The 20,044-nt window shown below is 54.1% G+C and overlaps 2 protein-coding genes across 3 annotated transcripts in view; one reads left to right on the top strand and one right to left on the bottom strand.

Annotated features, from left to right (window-relative positions):
* The window catches only part of LOC122393835 (steroid hormone receptor ERR1-like), a 108,330-nt gene that overhangs the window by 35,393 nt on the left and 52,893 nt on the right, over positions 1-20,044 (top strand). The gene's annotated exons all lie outside the window — the stretch shown is intronic.
* LOC122393834 (matrix metalloproteinase-2-like) lies at positions 3,572-6,123 on the bottom strand. The gene has a single exon (XM_043390243.1). It carries the CDS (start codon positions 5,835-5,837, stop codon positions 4,023-4,025), a length of 1,815 nt encoding a protein of 604 aa, XP_043246178.1. The 5' UTR covers positions 5,838-6,123; the 3' UTR covers positions 3,572-4,022.

Raw genomic sequence — 20,044 nt, 5'->3', positions numbered from 1 at the left:
CGCGGACGGTGCCCCGAGCCCCGACTCACGCCAGTCATGCAAGCAGACTGGCCGGTCGCTTACCTCATTCTCTCCAAATTGGATCCCCATGGCATGCAGCCAAGACAACAGCCAAGGCTTCGGACTAGCCGTGAGGCTCAACATTGGCGGGGTTTGTCGCTCCGCTCACTACACCTCAGCCGCCTCTCGGTACCACTCCGTCTACTCCTGTCTAGAGTCGGCGGCAGTGTCCTTGTTGCGGCCTTCCCGTCTCGTGTCGCTGTTCCTGTGCCGCCGGTTACCATCCCGCCCGCCTGTTATCTGTGAGTAGCGCCTGCGCCGCATCTGCGCCTGACGCTATCTCGAAGAAGTGCCGCTGAGACGTCCCGGCGCGCGGACGATGCCACCGCGGGGTCAGCATATCCGCCACGTGCCGTTTTGTGCACGCGCGCCGCCGCCCCCGCCGCGGTGCCCTGCTCGGCCGGTGTTGCCTCACCAGTCTCACCGTGGAACCATCAGTCGGCGGTGACAGGTCGGTCGGCAGTCGGCGCGTGGCGGCTCGCGGAGCGCGCCGCGCCCGCCGGTCCGCCGCGCGCGCGGCCGACAGAGATCAGCGGCGATTACGGGTAGCGCCAGGGCGGGCCCACGCAACAGAGGTGCTGTGACGTAGGTCTGGCTCGAGCTGCACGATGGGGAAGGCAAAGACTGGGTCAGAGTGTGGGGAGGGGTGGGGCGCGCATCTGGTTTGGCGTGAAGGCTGAATGAGTAAAATGAACGGATTGCGATGACGTGTGGGCTGCGCTTTTGGTCAGCTTTCTAGGATACACCAGGCGTTATCGATAGAAGCTTTGATAGAGACTTGGCCGCGTCAACGTGGGATGGGAGCGCTTCATTATAATTTTAATCTTTAAAAGCTCATGTGGCATCGTGCCAGCTACCGTCCTCCCTTATCTGGAATGAAACGAACAGCACAAAACCTGCGAAGTCACCGTAGTGTCTGTGCGATAACAACCGTTATCAAAGGCTCGATGCTGGCTCGAAGGACTTTACTGTGCGTCTGAGCAGAGGAGCTGTTTTGTACGAAAACAGATGCTTTTGATGGGACAGAATAAAGTCGGAACGGATTTTAGATGACTGGAACGTTTAATTACGATAGAAAATCATCAAAGATGCCTGTTATTTGATTTAACGCTTGAAATGATGTATTGTTATGATAAGCTATCAGTTTAACATGAAAAACAACGAGGAACAGCAAACGTGAACGCGTTTCAAAATAAGAGCGGACATCCCTAGAAAACAAACACCCCGCACAATGTCTCTCAGCAATCTGGCGTTCGCGGGTGCATGTCAATGTCGGAATCCGGAGATGTCTGCCGTTTTGGAGTGGTGTGGGCCCCCTCCAAACCGTATAAGGGAAATCCGCCTGCTGCTGCTGTCGCCAGGCTGGCGACTACCCTTAGGGCCCCAGCGCCATGAAGACGGTCAGGCCAGTGAAGGACATGTGGAAGCAGCGGGTGAAGGACACGTCTGAGGTCCGTGACGATATCTTGCAGACCGACCTGGCTCGCCAGGTCGCACCCTTGATACTGAACTGACTGTGGTCAGGTGGCCTGGTCATTGTAGAAGCGGAGCTCCTTCTGTTGATTGAGTGGTGTGCTGCGATCGGTGCATTTCCTGCTGAGCTCCGCTGGACAGATGATATTGGCATGTCCGGAAAGGGCACCTGATGTTTGACTGCACAATAGTGACCGTGCAGTGAGACTTGGCATGAAGCACACAGGGACAGGCGCATTCCTCGGGTGTCAGTCAACGGCAGCGTGGCTTAGTTTGGTGGGCTAGTAGTCACTGGTCACCCGAGTGCTCCTGTTTCCTTACTTCATGATGTCATCTCATGTCATCGGATTCAGCTATCTGATTGATTGTTTTCTGTAACTGAATTTATGGCTGACGAATCTTGTTAGTGCAACTGACCCTCATGAGGCTAGGAGCCACGTTTTGTACCCAGCCGTCACTCAGATTTACCCTAGGCAAGTTTTACCGGCTAAACAGGCTGTCATAGGTGGCTGGCAGAGTGAAAACACGCATTGGCCATGTGGTGCCTAACTTGGTGCAAGCGAGTGTTCAAGGAAAAAATGTTCAACGGGGAAAAACGCTTCCAGCATTCGTGAAAGAAGCTGGCAGTCTCTTTCAGCCGTCAAGTCCTCAAGCATCGTTAACACCCTTTCACCGTGTTCTTTCTATCCAGGAGTAATTATGCTCTAACCTATTTAAGCCCTCGTTAGTACGGGATGCGTACTAACCCGCTGCCATCACGCGCTGCTTTAAATGCTAGGTATCTATCCTTTCCCCTGTCCCCGCCCACCCCTTTCCATACATGGACGGACCATTGCCAACCACTATCTAGCATATCGCCTGCCAGCGGACCCTGAAAGGATTACGGGAATATATTTACCGGCGAGGTGGTGACTCACTCGTGGCATGTCCGCTAGCACAGAAGCGGCTGCTGGGCATTGTCCTGGGGTACGCCGCTGTGTATATGGGGACAGGCGCCGAGCCTTGAGGAACGCCGGTGGTCTCGGCCGATCGGGATCGTGACGCGACAAGAGCCGGCTCCGCCAGACATCGTGACATCTTATTGTGAGATCCGGTCTCCTCTGAGGCTGGGCGGTGACGTCAGCGCTTCTGCTGCTCCCCTCGGCTCCAAAAATGTCTCGTGGTGGGCGGCGGGCGGACCCGGGCACTCGACCACGGCTCTCAGCCCGCCGAATCGAATAACTTTTATCGACACAATCGGAGGTGTGTCTATTTGGGGCGTGAAGGCGCATATTTTCAGCGCGGTGGATGGTCTAAAACCTCAATACTGAAGAAGCTGTATTAAGTAGCCTCAAGAAGTTCCCTGGAGACCAGAACGTGACTTGTTGGAAATTCACCATTGGAACTGAGTGAGATTTTACCACATTCGCTTGACATCAGACCTCGTACTGCTTATGACGTTGATCAAAGGGATTCCGAGTACCATCCGGAAATGCGGTCATTGGAAAGTCAGCCCCCCTTCCCCCCACTTCCGGTTTCAGCGAACCATGTGCCACGCTGTCTTTCTGGTGATATCAGTGGTCAGGACATTCCATCATACTTCCTTACTGTTATACAATGGCGCGTAGAGCTAAGGATTTCTTTGGGTTATTGTGCTGATGTAATCCATAACGACGCCTCAACAGCGAATTGGCTCGCAAATCATCCCAGCGCACTGTAACAAACATTGTTTTTAGTTTTATGTAAGCTGGCTACCTGGCATGACCATAAGTTTCATTATGGCTCACATAGGTGACAGCTAAATATTCCAAATGAACTGTTTTTATGTTTGCTTTGGCAAACGAATATTGAAATGTCAATAATCATTCTCATTATGGCGGCCAAGGTGATTAATAGCTATCAGAAGCAGTTATTATTGTTGGAGCAGGTCCTTGGACTGCTAGCTTGCCATCAGTGTCACTCTTTCATCAGGTACAGTAAATTACCACTCTAGCCGATACTTCTGACATCAAAGCTGTGAGATGATATAATATATGAGTTTATTATGTTTCCTCCTCGATCCTCGATCACAAGATGTCTATAAACTGACGTGAGTACAATGAAGCAAACGCATTGTGCCAATGAAAAATATAGAGCGAGCGTGGATGTACACTGGCGATACATCGCTTGGACTAGGATTGGGAGAAAGCTCGCGTAGCTCTCCGAATTTGCAGCGCTTCACCGCACGTGCTATCTGGGTTCAAAGAGCTCTAACACGGTGCTTCCAGTCTCTTTGGTCCGTCTGTCCGAGATGGGTTCCACACCCTCGCTATAAAGCACATCACATCCATCGCTCCGGTCACCAACACGCTCTTGGCAGATCAACTGTCCTGAAAAGGTAGCACCGTTCTCATTCCTCGCGCTCGCTCATGCGGTCACTCGTTCCGTCGCGAATTCATTCTTTCGCTGCACATTAAATTACACAACATATCACAACAAGTCTTAAATAAAGGGTGGCAGTGGAGGCGGGGCTAGCGCAGCACTCGTGTCGTCAGTAGCGCCGATATCAAGGTGGCAGCAACGAACGAAAGACTGGAGCCGCTTGACGACTCCGAAAAGAGTTTATCTGAACGCGCCGTTGTCAATGGACATCCCATCCACTTAACGGCTGACAATGACGGCACTGGACTTTGCACTCGCATGAGACGGTCGTCGAAGCGCCAGAACTGACGTCCCTTGAAGAAATAAGTGAGGCCGCCGTATTGGAAGGCGGCATCGAGTTTGTAGGGCACCCCGTGCCACACACTAATGTCCCGCGGATAGTCCAGCTCCACCTGGCCGACGGCCTCGTCGAAACGCCAGTACATGTCGTTGCGGAAGAGGTACGTCTTGCCGTTGTGTCCCCAGACCATGGCGGCGTCGAGGCCGTCGAGGCTCTCGGGCAGTCCGAGGGCAGTCAGTGGCTGCGGGTAGCCGGCCTCTGGCGTGTTACTGTTGTACACCCAGAACTGCCGACCGATGAAGATGACGATCTTGTGGTCATGTGGTCGCTGGTAGATGGCGTCGATCTTGGTGAGGTTCTCCGGCAGACCGTACCAGAAGTTGAAGATCTTGACTGGCACTGGTTTGTGCGTGCCCGAGTACTGGTTGATGCGCCAGAAGTACTGGCCCGAAAAGATGAACGTCTCGCCTCGGATGACGCTGATTGCGTCGTAGTGCGTGTCGCACGCGTCAGGACGCGCCTGCTCCGGTCGCGTGGGCCGCACGCGAGGCGAACGTGTCGTGGTGCGCCGACGCGGCGGCTGGGTTGGCCGCGGCTGCGGCTGCTTTCGCGGTGGGTAGGGGTTGGGCACCAGACGTGGTTCCGTTCCGGAGACGCCGTACATCTGTTCCAGACCGAGTCGGTCGTCGTCGGGCAGTTTGGCGTCGTCCGACACGCTCTGGTACCACGGGAACATGAGCGCGTCCTGGCGCGACGAATGTGACAGGCCCAGCGAGTGGCCGAACTCGTGCGCGGCGACGGCGAACAGGCTGACGCCCTCGCGTTTCTTCTCCTCGTGGTTCAGGATCCAGGTCTCGGCTTCGTCAAAGTGGGCGTCACCGCCGCGGCCGGTGCCCGGGAAGAAGGCGTGCGCCAGGATTTGGCCCGTGCCGTCGAACGGGTAGCCGTCCTGGTGGTAGCCCGTGTGGAAGCTGATAATGATGTCGGCGTCAGCGCTGTGCACGTAGGTGAACGTCAGCACAGAGGCGTCCGACCAGATCTTGAGTGCTCGCGCCAGCTCATGGTACACGGTCGTTGAGTCCAGGTCAGGAGTGTGCGACGCCACGGTCCATGTAAGATCGGTCTTGTCCCACTTCTGGCCTTGGAGAGCGTAGCGCTTGTGGCGGCGCCGGTAGCGCTTGCCGCGGCCGCGCGGCTGCACGTCGGGCAGGCCACAGCGCGGCTTGGCGAACTGTCTTCTCGTCAGCTCGTCCACCACACCAGTCTCGGGGATGTGGGCGTAGCGCTGGAACTGCCGGATGGCGTCCGTCAGCTGAGACTCGTCGCGTAGTGCGCCAGTCTCACGATCTGACTCGGGCAGATAGCCGTAGTGCATTAGCTTGTTGAGCGCGTCGTCGTCGATGAAAGGCGCACGCCTCGAACGAGACAGCACTGATGGCCGCACGGTGACCTTAAGTGAGACGTCGCGAGGCAGTCGCACATCGGCCTTCACTGCAGGTGGAGCACCGGTCGATGGAGTCGGCACAAGTGCTAAAGTGGTGAGCACTGCTAGCGCCAGAGTCCGTGCACTGTTGCGCGCGCTGGCGGCCGGCCGCCGCGGCTCTGTTTGACCCTGAGTGGCCATGTTGGATCGTCACCGCTCGGCGAGGCGACGCGAACCACACCCGAGCACTGCTAGCGGCGGACTGCGCCGACACCCGAGGTCGCACCGTGTTATACGCGCACTGCACGTGTCGGCGCCGGTTCACGTGTGCGCACGACCTGCGGTTGCGATGGTAGCACTCTCTGAACAGCGGCTGGCGGTCGACTGAGTCGCTGGCCGCAGGTGGCGGCCATGTAGCGGCCTCTGCACGGGTGGTGACTCACCCTCAGCGACCGCCGGGCCGCACTGCCGTTCGCCGCCGCCGCCGCCACCACCGGGCCGGCCCCGTTGACGCAGCGGCGGCGTCAGCGCGCGGAGCTGGGAGGAGGGTGGGCTGATGGCGGCGCTCAGTCGGGCGCCAGCGCTGCGCGGGGTCGCGCGCGCCGCCCGGCCGTCGGTGGCGGGCCGATGTGTCTGCCGGCGCGGCGGCGCCGGGGCGTTGGCCAGCGTCATCGGTGCCGACGGGGCCGTTAGTGGCGTGCTGGCGCCGTCGGGCCGCGCGCCCTCTCCTCCCTCGCTCTCGCTCAGCTGGTGTATCGGTTTACGACCAGACATGTGTTTTTTTCTTAGACTCGAGAGATGTACTCTCTTCGGTCATGAAATTCCCAAGACTTTCTCTGAACTTTTCATGATATGATTCCTTTATGGAATGCGTGAGGAGTTGTCGCCATTTCCTAAATTCTGCCTATTACTTCAAACATCAATAGCTGTCATAACGTTTGTTGTCATAGTGATTATGACAACAAATCGCTGTCTCCGCGCCAAAGAAACCCAGAATAGCAGCGCCGGTGCATCACTACCCCGTCGCTTTACTGAGAAGTGCTTAACGTCCGATCGGCTCTGTCCACCCGCCACCGCTGCTGCCACTGCCGACTGCCGCGTCGCCTGCTCGTTTATTTGCAGTTGAAGGACATTGACAGCCGGACGACCCGTGGCCCTGATTGCATCGCCCCTGGGGTCGTTCATGACGAGGCAGTGGTCCAGCGTCCATTCTCTGACCGCGCTGTTCGTCGCAGCGCGCCCGTGCAGATCCATGACCGTCACGGGATGACCCGTCCCAACTCGTGTGGGACACATGGGTCCCCCAGTCCCTGTGGGATGCACCACGCGGCGGCGGCAGCCCCACGCCCCCGCACGCACCAAAGTTGGACGCGTGCAGTACGCACGCGGTGCCGCGGCGACCGCAGTGCGCGTGCCGGCCGCCCCAGTGTTGATATCAGTGCGCGTGGCTGCACGCTCGGCTTTGAACTGTGCCGGCGGCCCGGAAACGCGCTGACAGGTTTACGTTGGCGATTGAAATGTCGCTGGTGGACGTAGCGGCGCCGGCGGCGGGCCGAACTGAGACGGGCTGTGGCACATGTCACGGAACCGATCCGCGTCGTAGGTGACGAGACATGCGGGCTGGGCTGGGTGCAACCGCAGACGGGTTTCGCTCAGTTTTTAGTCACTTGGTTGTTATAGAAATTATGTTCTGTTTTAGAGGTGCGGAGACTGCTGAAGTTTAGTGTAAAAAAGATTACTAGCAGATAAATAAAAAGAAAATAAAGATTGTGACCTGCTTTATGAGGCTATTTTCTATTCTCGAACGTTTTGGCCGATGACAAGTCTCGCTGATTTTAGTGCTCCTAAATCCCAACAAGCGAAAGCACTCGTAGAGACCATGACCCTGATGAGGTGCTCCTGCTTCTTTCCTAGTAAATGCCAGGCTGGTGCTCTTCAGTCCATGAGCGGAATCCATTCTCTCCCACCCATGTGCAAAGTCCGGGCCGACACTGCCATTCCACCCTTCTTCAACATCCTGCCTTTTCAACGGCTGTCTTCTCCTTATTGTGCAGCTCTTCACAAAGACTTCCATGACCCATGCGTGGCCAGACCAGTTCGTCGCGGTGGATAGCTAGGACGTCATGAGCAGTTACACGGCACACGACCCCTCCAATTCCCACCTAGGCAGTGTGTTTATTGTTTTTCTTCTTTCTCCTGGTGCGGTGCGTCACGGGATCGTCCCGTTGGTCCTCAGGCGTAACTAACTTGGGCATATCTCTGTGGGAGGCTCATCCACGCCACCCAAATTGGACGGAGACTGGTGAAGGATCCTCGCCGGCGACAGTTCGGCGTCGTTTCGGAGTGTTACTGGCTCTAGGCGAGGCGGTATTTTGATGTGCGTATGGTGTCATCGTTTGGCTTGTCACCAAGGGCGTCATGAGGAGGGGACCCGAGCTTGTTATGACTGGGCCATGCTGTAGACACGATGTTTGCGACAGTGAGTGGGCGACGGCTGGCTACGGAGGATGAGATGCACCATAGCACCTCCTTATTTGGGTCTGAGAAGTGCTTTTTCATGGCATGACTTCTCGTGGCTCTGGGCATGTTATTTTGCCATTGGAGTTGATGGCCAAGGGCTTCACCTCCAGTCTATAAATAATGTCTTTGATCGGCAAAACACTGTGATACTGACCTTCATGCTAAAAAAAAACTTATAAATCATATGTGAAGTAGATATACAGTAAATCGTTTAGTCACCCTACCATAGTGTAATAAATAACCCTACTCTCGGACGAGATACCCGTTTAAATCACATTCACCATGGCTGAAGCTGGTCCTGCCAGTCCGAGGTCCGAGGCCCGCTGGCCGTCTGGCGCCGTGCTGATGCCGTTTGCGGTGTCGTCACTCGGCGTCTGCCATCTGCCCTCGATGATGTGCAGCGGCCACCCGACCAAGTGACGCACGTGCTGGCGGCACTATCGCCGCGGTGACGGGCGTCCGATCGACCGGCGCCGTGATGCACCCCTGCTCGACGCCCTGTCTTCGCTTCTGCGTCACTCTGCACTCGCTTTATCCATGCTTGATGTCCTGTCCTCTCGCCACTCTCACTCAGTAGTGTACTCACCTCTCCTCTGCTCCTTGGATGAAAGAACCCTTCATCCTTCTGGTTCACCTTCATCCATGTCTGCTCTATCCTCACCTCTCCTCTACTCTATCCTCACCTCACCTCTCCTTTATCCATACGGTTCCGCTGCTGGGTCAATACCGACGAAGACGAAGTGATTCCAGGGAAGGGCGAGATGATATCCCGTCTAGTTTGAACGACCACAGTGTGGCAGGACATGTCATCACTCACTGTTTTCAGTTCACTTACCGCTTGGAGTGAGCTGCACCTTTATATCATCGACGCTGATGGAAGGGATTAGGACCAGGGCCGAGTCCTCGCAACTTCACCTCTTTCGAAGAAGAGCCCAATGACCTAAACACACTCTTCTCTGCCATCAATGCGCTCGTCGGTTCCTGCCTGATCCGCGCAGCTTCTGACTATTTGAATCCCTGCCGGCTGCCTGTCCAATGATATGAATGGACTTATTTTATGTGACTGGATTACGGGATGGCATCAGAAACAAGTCGCGATGCAGCCTGTAGTAGATGCATGCCCTTTTATTAGTAGATTTGTGAATGTGAGAAATCGTAGCTCGATCATTTAGTACCTTCTTTTTGTATGTGTTGTTGTTGTTTGACTAGCCTCCGCTCCTGCATGCACAATACTTGACTCAGACTTTGAGCAGTAATATTCTCGCCATTACTGGATCGCTCATGATCTTAACTACAAACATAAACACATGAATTCTATTTTTCCACGCTACTTCCCTTTTCAGAACTATTTCGTAAACGCCCCAAGTTTGCGGCTATAAACAGACGAGACGGAGATGGCACCGAAAGCGCAAGCGCGAGCCACTTTGGTAGCATTGTTTATCAACCGTTCACGTTGAGGCTTACTGTTGCTGTCTCCAGTTGGCACGGCTCCCAATACCGATATATCTGAGCGACTCGATCAACATTTACTTTCGTATCCGTTAGCATCAGTAATATTTCGGTTGACACCGGTGTAGGGAGACGGGGAATGGGAGGAGTTGAGTCAGAGGCATTTCCCGATTAGTGCCATCGGTTCCGGATGGAGAGGGAGAGGGGGCACTGTGGTCAGTGCTTGCTGCCTCATTAACCTCTGCTTCCGACCACTTAACCGCGGTGCTCTGGTGGTCTGTGTGTGCGGCTGTGCGCCGGCACCCCGGAGCTGCGCCCTGGGGTGCTGACCTCCCGCTGATCACCCTCCCTGAGTCACCTTCGTGGACCTCGGCGGCCCTCGAGCACCACGGGCGGCACGTCCGACCACTCTCTGAGCCGCACGTAGCGCGCACACGTGCGACTCGCTCCCTTCCCTACGTGCGCAGGGGTGGGGACCGCCCCTCTGCGGCATTGTGAGCTGTAATCGACCCCGTTCGCGCCCTCCGCTGAAGCACGTCTAACCCTCCCCTGGCCGCCCCCGTGGAAGGCCCGTCGGCCCGCCCCATTCCCCTGTCATGAAGTGAGCCGGCGCCGACGCCAGGGCTGCTCTCGCGGCACCCCACGTGGCAGCGGCGCCCGCTCGCCGTCTGTCGCACTTCACACCTGTGTGCCGCGTCCATGGACAGGCGCAATCCGTACGGGCAGTGATCAGACCATTCTGACGTCGACACTGTGCGCACTGTCTAAATACACAGGCTGTCGGGCGGGCTGGCGGATCGGTTGGCTGAGAGGAGGGACAGACAGCTGCTACCGCTGCTGCTGCTGCTGCTGCCGGCGGCAGGCCGCTGGCCTGCTGGCCGGACCAGACCGTGATTCTGGCGAGCTGCCACAGCAATCAGCGCCGCCTTGGCACCGGGCGTGAGGTCTAAAAAAGCAGAGCGGCCCTCTCCCGGCGCCTGGACGGTGGCAGCCGGCTGTGGAACTGTCAAAGCTCATCATGGAACGGCTCTGAAGCTGTCGGGGCTGGCTTCAAACTGACTGAAAGCTGGAAGGGATTCTCGCCTTCCGCAGATGGCGAGAATCTGTAGCCCTTGCCAATAATTTGGTTTACGATGGACGATGGTATGCGTCGGCACTTTGTGATGGGTGTCTCACGACCAAATGGCCGTGGCTGATGTGTTAATGCAGTTCCGACGTTAGGTGGATTACATTTTGATGTCGCCTGACTTATACCAGCCCGGCATGGTGGTCTCGTGACAAGGAGAGGCTCGTCGCGCGGCCTTCGTGACCGAGTGAGTCATGGCGTGAAGAATGGATGGGGTTGAAGTGCAAGCTGGCCCAAGGCCTAGCGTGGAATTTTCTCGGCTTTCTACCACATCGCATGTTAGTTTGTTTGATATGCTAGAAATGAAAGGACAAGTTGCCACCTTTGGTAGTGAATCAGAGAAAGTGCTTTTGCGTCAAGCGGTTAGTTCCATTATCAGGTGATGAGTAACACTACACGTGCTGGCGAAATGTATCGTGAGTTGTAGGAGTGCCACCCTCTGTATTTTTTTTTTTTTTTGCCGTAAAATTGGGCTCTGTTTGATCGGCATCACGCTCAAGCGATCACCGTTGCCCATAGCACGTAGCTGCTCAAATCGTATGTCTGCGAGCTAAAGCAGTCATCAGCGAGTCTGCTTGAATGTCTTGACAAGGTCATCTGAAGCCCAGATAGACAGGGGTGCTGGCGCAGGTCAGTATTGCGTTTGCCCCGTGCGCGACGGCCGGGCCTCAATAAGGTCGCTGTTCTGTACCGCCTCCAGGCGTGACCCACGAGTGGTGTGATGACGCGGCGGTGGCCCCGGGGGTCAGCTGGGTCGCAGGGGTCATCAGTCGAGCGCCGGGGTCACGTCGCCCTGAGGACAGCCGACTGTCCGCCGCTGTCTGCCCGCGGCTCGTGGCGGAACTGGTGGCGCGTGCTCTGCACAGTAGTGCACTGTGCAGCGGACACGGGCTGCCTCCGGATAGGGGAGCGGCAGCTGGGGATCATTGTCTCCAGCTGTCGCCAGCTTCCGAGCAGCTGTGAGAGACGATGGGCGGAACACGGTGACTCAGCCGTCTGCGACGGCACGAGACCCCGGGCAGAGACGGGTCACTCAGCGCAAACCGGGGGTAATGAGACCGGAGGCTGAACAAGTGAACGCCACTCTGGTGGACGTCCGTCCTAACCCTTATGTCCGCTAGCCAGGGATGCGGAGCCGTGGAAATTTCAGACGGCTCCGGCTCCGGCTCCGGCTCCGGAGAAAAAAATCGGCTCCGGCTCCGGCTCCGGCTCCGGGTGAAATGTCATGGCGGCTCCGGCTCCGGCTCCGGCTCCGAGTAAAATGATCCGGCTCCGGCGGCTCCGGCTCCGGCGGCTCCGGCTCCGGCTTCTACTCAGTACATTCCCTATGCGATCAATTAAATACGGGTGGAAGAAAAAAGGCGATGGGATTGGTACACGTTGCTTCTGTATTTGTATAACACGGCTATTTTGAATACCAGGTTGTTTTACGCCTTGTACTGTCAAACCGAACTAGGTAAATAATTGTTTCCTCTTAAGAAAAGGAGCCGGAGTCGCCCCCTTTTTTGACGGCTCCGGCTCCGGCTCCGGCTCCGGGCTATATTGTTTCACGGCTCCGGCTCCGGCTCCGGCTCCGGGCAAAATATGCCGGCTCCGGCGGCTCCGGCTCCGGCTCCGGCTCCGGCTCCGCATCCCTGCCGCTAGCACACCAACTGATGTCATTCAGTTGCTGTCGGATGCCTGTATGGAGTGATATTCGTGCGCAATGTCGCACTCCCGCAGACTAAGGTCAATCCGGAAGGAACTTCTGCGCAGGGCTGCGGAGTGGAAATATTTTCGGTGAATTCGACTCTGACTCCGACTCCGAATCCGACTCCGACTCTGACTCCTCCTCCGCAGCCCTATTTCTCTGCTCCTGAGATAATGGAAACCCGCTACGGTACCGCACAGCTGAGGTAGCGGCCCATCTGACATGCCTCCGTCTGCGTGCTCGGTGCGCTCAGCTCGCCAGTCTGGCATAGATAGCTGGTATCGGCAGAGGTCGAGCGGACGTTTGTACTGCCGCTCAGGTTATTTGACAAGCTGAGATCTTATCTTGGTGTGTTGACAGGATCAAAAATGTTTGATTTCAGACATGCTACCACGTTTGATGTATTGCTTTTGAAATCTGAAGAGCCATCAATCTGCAGTGCTTCAGCATTTTGTTGGCCGCTTGCGATGTACTCTGGCGTATGCAGATTGGTATTATTCCAGTTGAAGAATGGACAGTTTACATTCGTATAGTGTTTCGGTAGTCCATTAATGATTATCCTAAATTAACTCTTAGTTTCCAAACGAAAAGGAATGGCTTGTGTGTCGATAAAGCATCTTGACTGTATTATCGAAGGACTTTTTGGCGATAACATAATTTTTAGGCGCGGTTTTATCTTGGATATAGCATGCGCATTGAAACTGCGCTTAAACGGGCCTGAACTTTTTTGGTGTAATTTCTAACCTTTTCGTTATCCGTATTGTACCCCAAGATCTACCTGCTTAAATGCCTACTGGGAGTATAGCTACCAGTCATAACGAATGAGAAGTTCAACAACTTTCTCTCTTCATTTATCCCGTCTTTTCGTTGACCGTGCCAATCCAGTTCTGTGACGTCAATGTGACGTCATTTGTTGTAGCTTGACGTCATTTGTCGTCCTAATGAGTTTGCCACACCTTTGATCACCACAACCAGCGAACGAAAAACTAACAACCGAATCTCAACACCCTCTCAACATCCTGTACCACTTGCAAACATATAAGTTATCGTTGGGAGTAAATTAAACCACGGCAATCGATAAACTTTGCTCCATATGTCGCCGATGCTAATTTTGGACTGCCGGAGTCACGTCGGCTATGTTTAATGGGTCGGAACGGTGGTCCCTTCCGTCGGAAATTGCAACGGAATCCATTTGGTGCCGTTTTGGGCCGTCTGATGGCGGCCATTGGGGCCACTTTAGACAATGATGCCGCTGGGGGTCTGCCGAGTCCCCGAACGCTGCTGTCTGCTGGCCGGACGGCGGGCTCGTCAGCTGTCCACTTATCGCCCCCTGACCCCACCCCCACCACCTAACCCCAGGGGGCAGGGCCCGACCTCGTGGCGCCACCCTCGCCCTCCTGTCGGGGGCGGGCCGGGCTGCCGGCGACCTCCTGACCCGAGCTGATGCAGGGTCGACGTTAGACATGCGCGTTGGCCGAGACCACTTGGTGTTGAGTTCCAAGTTCTCTGCTGTGCTTCATCCTCAATGGATATTGTGTAGTTGTACAGTACGGTACAGTACAGTACAGTACAGTTCAGTACACAAATATGAATTGCCTCGCTCGCGGTCTTACAATGGTTGACTGATGATAAATATTAATCGAAAACCCGAGTAATAGTTTGTATGTGGGCGGGTAAACACACCATTCAATGCGTCCCTAAACAAAAAATCATCTGTCTGTGTGTGGTCCGTGTCTAATGCGCCAACGGCTGCCGGGGACGCGCGATGGACAGTCCAGTTAGCCAGAGAGCGTCCGTCGCGTGTCGGTGGTCCCCGATCTGTTGTGGCACCGCCCACCGCCGCAGCTGGGCCCATGTCACCTATTTGAGTTACACGGGACGCCGATCGCCGATAACCCTCACTGCCGCGCCGTTCCACATCGGTAACGTAAACCACCCACAGGTGTGCTGGTGTGCTTGGGGAGAGGGGAAAGGAGGGAAGGGGGAGTGTCAGACTGGGGAGAGGAGAGGGGCGGGCGGGTCCCGGCGCGGCTGCACTGTTTCGTGTCGTGTCATGGCGGTGGCACACCCGTCACGCTGTCACGGCGACAGCTGTGCACAGTATGGTGCACGGCATGGTGCACGCTGAGGTGCACGGTGCAACTGCAGGGCGGGCCATGAGGTGTCAGCCGCGGCTGGTAAATGGCCGGCCGGCAGCACACGCCAGCTGCGGCCGGGCGGTGGGAACGCGCCGGTCTGCGTGTGGCCGTCTGAGTCTGACCCAGCCCGCCGGCCATTGATCAATGAGCTGTCGGTAGCGACGGTCGGTCGCTGCTCGTTGGCGGTGGGTGGTGGCAGGGCAGAACAGGGTGGTCTCGCACCAAGCACTCGGTACTGGACAGTGCGACACTTGTCCTTGAATGATGACGTGAATGACGCTTTTTGCGCGTGATCTGGGATACGTGGGGTGAATGAAAAGTTTTGAGCCTAACACAGTTACAGGTGACGCAGGTTAATGAAAATTTGGTCACACATTTTGCAACTATTTTTAGGTGTGTACACCAAGTTTTGAAGAACTAGTCCTTTTCGTTTCGTTTTTAGAGCCCGTTAAAAAGAAGGAGATTACGCGTTCGGTGAAAAGGGAGAAAATCGAGAATTGAACTTTTATAAAGTACAGGGTGACACAAAAAAGCGGTCATCACCAAAATTCGAATAACTTCGGAAGTTTTATTTAGATCATCACCAAACTTCGGCCACTTTAGGTCACACCTATGTAGCAGACATCCACCAAGTTTCAAGTCTTCACTACGAATACTTTTAGTACAGTGTGTGTTTTACGGACGCTCCACAATGTGCTCCAGGTGAGCGCCGTAGGCACACCTGCATCCGGCGGGCAAAGTTGCCGATAACCCGATAAGAATAACGTTTCAGGGGTAGCACACCCCCTGAGCACTGTCTCCAGAGGCCATTGCACTCTGTAAAGTGCACAGCCATCGGGTTATCGGCAACTTTGCCCGCCGGATGCAGGTGTGCCTACGCCCTGCAGCGCCGTGGCGCTCACCTGGAGCACATTGTGGAGCGTCAGTAAAACACACACTGTACTAAAATTATTCGTAGTGAAGACTTGAAACTTGGTGGATGTATGCTACATAGGTGTGACCGTAAGTGGCCGAAGTTTGGTGATGATCTGAATAAAACTTCCGAAGTTATTCGAAATTTGGTGATGACCGTTTTTTTGTGTCACCCTGTATTGCGATTTCAAAGCCATGCCTTCATCTGAAATTAAAAAGGACCTGAAATTAAACTTATTGGTTGTGGCCCATCATATGTCACTGTTAAGGTTTGAGCTGCTAATTTCAAGCAGGGCAGGAACAGCGTCCAAAATGAACAAATATCAAAAACGCCGTAGAATGTGACAAAATCCGAAAACATTGACCCTGCTCTAGGGGTGTGGATGCTGGATCCAAGACTGTGAGCTCATCAGATAGCGGTAAGAATGGACATCTCCCAGGAGCAAGCTGGCGACATTCTTACCAATGGGCATGACATGAGAAAGGTCTCTGCTCATTGGGCCTCTCGGCTTTTTGCTGCAGAGCACGACGAGAGATGTGTAATGACATTTGGAGCTAGTTGAAGCAGATTCTGAGAATTCAAAGTCACTTTTCGCTACCGATGATTAACTGTGGGTGTTTCACTTCAATCCAGCACTGGAAGAACAGTGGAGTCAGTGAAAGAACGTCTCTACTCTAATCTGAAAAATTAAATGTCAGAGTCACAACAAGAAGGAACGTGTTCCGTAATTCGGAAAATAAATGAGATGTCTTGCAAGTGTACTTTTTTCAAAGGGTCGTTTAGGGTCTTACTGTAATTGGGCATTACTAGGATGAACCACTGATACACCTTTGTTAGAAAATCAGGAAGATCAGAAGGGCAATCCTGACAAAATTGGTCGTGTTTCACCAGGACAATAAATCAGGGTATTTTTCACTGGTTGCAATGTAAACAATGAATTACTGAGCCCTCCAAAGTATCCCAAATTTAATCTTTTAAACAGCATTGGCATCCTTAGGGTGTCTATTTCTGTCTAAGCTTAAAGAAAAAACTGACTGGATGACGCTTCACAAAAAATAATGACGTCATTGACACCGCGAGCACTTACCCAAAATAGCATGATTCAAGGCGCTATAAAAGTGAGGAAAAAAGTGCTAGGACTTCACAATTTTGTGTCCATTCATATCAATAGTGGCAAAATGTGTGACCAAAGTTTCATTAATCTGCGTCACCTGTAACTATGTTAGGCTCAAAACTTTTCATTCACCCTACGTATATGTGAGCTTAGGAGGCTTTTACGTCTGATGTTAAGTTCAAAAGCTTCCCATAAAAGCTGATTGGGGTTTTATGCGATGACAAATCGTGGTGACAGTCCCAGTCCTGCTGGTCGAATATGGCTTCTGCACCAGGGTCCATTTATGGCTTGCGGTAAAAAGACGTCAACCAATTGCCTCCAACCCACGGGGTTGATCTGTTGGCTCTTGTAATGTCAACTCTTGTAAGTTGGCTCTTGCCGATAGGTTGCCGAATTTTCACGATCTCGCTCTAGGAAACCAGCGACCCTCGGTTGTCTCCAAAGCTGTGCTCCTCCGCTGTCAGCCTCGCCCGGTGCCGGGTGTATTTCCGTACGGAGCGTCCCTCCCGTCCCATCAGTCACAGCTCTCCGGCCGTATGACGGATGATATCCGTACGACGGCTCCCGGCCGGCTACGGGTCGAGCAGCTGCCTCCGCTACCCCGTCCGCATAGGGAACGCATTGATACGATGACAGCGTGGGATAGTGTATTATACAGCATCGGAGATCTGCTGATCGCGGGTTTGGTGCCCGTGTTGGTACCCCCGCGAAGGGCTGGCTCATTCACTGACCACTGGCAAGTGGCTCTCCAAGCAGTCGCGACGCTGGTCCCCTGCAGTGCCCGGTTGCTAGGCGGGTTTTGTTTGTGATAACTCAGGCTGTTACTCCCTGCATAGTTCATGTTTCATGGCCGCCGTAATGACTATTAAGCGGGATATTTATGCGACGTACGAGGAAAGAGCCGCTCAGAGTTCAGACTGCCTACATCACCCGGATAACATTTGGACGTCATCTCTCATTCAGAGACTCGGCGCCGGACCGGTGATGTGGTCACTTCAGCTCGCCAGTCTGCGCAGCTCACAGCCCCACAGCGTCTGTGTATGTGGCCGGGTGATTCCCGTGTCTCACTCGCCGGCAGTCTCCGCCGTAAATAGGCGTGGCTCTGCAGGCGTGGTCCGGGGCGTGGCACGGCCGTGCGTCTGGCGTCTGACGGACGTACACGCGAACGGCGCCGACCTTGTCTGACCTAACCTTCACCGTGGTCTGACCGCACTGTGGGCAATTTACGTCAGGGAAATGGGCATTATCTGCTGCACTTTGCGACGGTAAAGGCGAGCATTTTCTGAAGAATCCTCAATCCGAACTGTATCAAATAGTAATAATCGTGATTTTCACTTCAGACGAGCTGTAGGCGGTAGCGGGATTCAAAATCGATGGGTAGGATTTATGTATAACAGGGCATCAGTGTGACGATACACTCGTTTGTTTCCCAATTCTGGCGTAAATGGTTGAGCTAGGGTACCCGCAAATGCCGTCGGGCCCGACCTACCGCCTACTTTTTCACATAAGAGCCTATATCGGAACCGAACCTTTCACTGGTCCTGACAACGGGACGTTTGGGCCCGCCCCACCCCGGATTTCAAACTGGTCATGACTGCCGGGCAGACTGGCCCGCCCCGCCCCTCCATGGCGGGTCCCGGAGAGGGGGAGGGGGGTTGCTGCGGACCGGATTGGACCATGTGGGACCACAGTTGGCTGGCGGGCCGGTCGAGCCATTATCGATCCTGGGGCCGGGCGGTTGGCGCGCCGAGACCTTGGCCTTGGCTAGCCCGGTAGGTAGGAGCGGTATGGCAAGACAGATCAGCCGGCTGGCAGGTGCTGCCGCCGCCGCGCTGGTGTTCGGGTAATGTCGTCACTCAAAACGACGAGCCTCAGCTGCAGTCAGTGGGTATTATGACAGCAAGGCACAAATCGAAGACAACTACAACCCCTGGGTCATTTATCACAGTGTCCTGTTTTGGGGTCGGGTACCTAATTGCTCATCGGGACCCCGTAATGAGTAAATAAACTCACGATGCTCACACCCACGACTAGCTGCATCTGAAATCCCTCCACTGCATTCCATGGTCTGCCGTGTTGATGGGTAGCTGGTTCATCTCGCTCCCACTCTGGCTTCGTTGGCATTGTGGCATTCCTAGTGAATGTTGTATGCATGGTAGGACTGTCTGCTGGCTGCAAAAATGTAAATAAACAGACGTAATTAGTGAGTTCGGTTGGGCTAGAGAGGCATCGTTATGTGTGTTTAATGGATATGCTGGTAATTGTTCAACAACCCCATCTCAGATGTGCCAGAAAATGAGGTGTTGATTGCATTTTTTTCATGTGATATTGACAATGCAATTGCATAATTTGTCTCTGCGATGAGCCACCGTTTCAGACTGTTATTTTTAGTTTGTCTCTCCAGTGCCCCATAATTCATATAAGCCCGTTAATTTAACCGTCTCTGATATCAGTATTGGTAGGTTATTTTCTCAAATTGTTTTTTGTTGTAATTAATCCTTGTCTGAACTGTTCCACCATTTTTAGCATATCGTCTTGTTTCTTATTACCATCAGTGGCGGTGGAGCCGAAATACCTTCAATTAAGGGGGGGGGGGGCACTGGCGACTTTTGATCCCATTCTTTCCATGCAACGCCCATAGGGCTAATGTTAAAATGCAAAAATCAAAGGGGGCACGGTGCCTTATTGCCCCTCCCCCCGTTCCGGCGCCTATGCCTGTATTGCCTATTCATTTAACTTCCAATGAACTTCGACATGTCCGTGTCATTTCCTGTGCTATTAATGGATTGGCGAAGGACACCTAGGGGTCGCAGTGACCATTGTACCGTTACCTTTCCCAGTTCTTGTGATGTCACCGAAGTTGACGAACCGACTGTACTACATTGGGAGTGTACGGTGTATGTACATTCTGTCTTAAAAGCACCGCGCAAAGTGACGGTGGATCCATCAAGCCTGACCGAGGAAAGGCCTGCTAAATTTAAGTCACCGAAGCAATTGACCTTCTCGTCCATTCCCCAGGTCAATTTGAGTCACCGAAGCAATTGACATTCTCGTCCATTCCCCAGATCAATTGGCTCGGTGACTTCAAATTAAAGCAGGCCCTTCCTCGGTCAGGCTTGATGGATCCACCGTCACTTTGCGCGGTACTTTTAAGACAGACTGTACGGTGTATGGTGCACGAATATCACGGGGCATTGTGGTGATTATTTCTGTCGCACGTCTTTCTAGTACGATGTGCGCGGCTTTCTGGCGATTAATTCTTCCGCACGTACTCATTTGCTTGAGAGGGCATGACGTTTGTCGTAATTAGTTACATAGGTACTATTTATCATATGAGTGCCGTCCTGATGGGCAAATGCTTTGGGGTAACGGCCAATGTCGGTATTTTCGTGCACGAGTAAAGCTGGATTTCCACCTTCGGTGACTTTAAGCTACTGGGAAGGTGGTTTTGCAGCTGA

The sequence above is a fragment of the Amphibalanus amphitrite genome, unplaced genomic scaffold (genome assembly GCF_019059575.1).
Source record: "Amphibalanus amphitrite isolate SeventyFive unplaced genomic scaffold, NRLGWU_Aamphi_draft 000556F_arrow, whole genome shotgun sequence".
Taxonomy (NCBI): Eukaryota; Metazoa; Arthropoda; class Thecostraca; order Balanomorpha; family Balanidae; genus Amphibalanus; species Amphibalanus amphitrite.
Note: the sequence above shows the minus strand (reverse complement) of the source record. Positions and strands in the feature narration are given on the sequence as shown.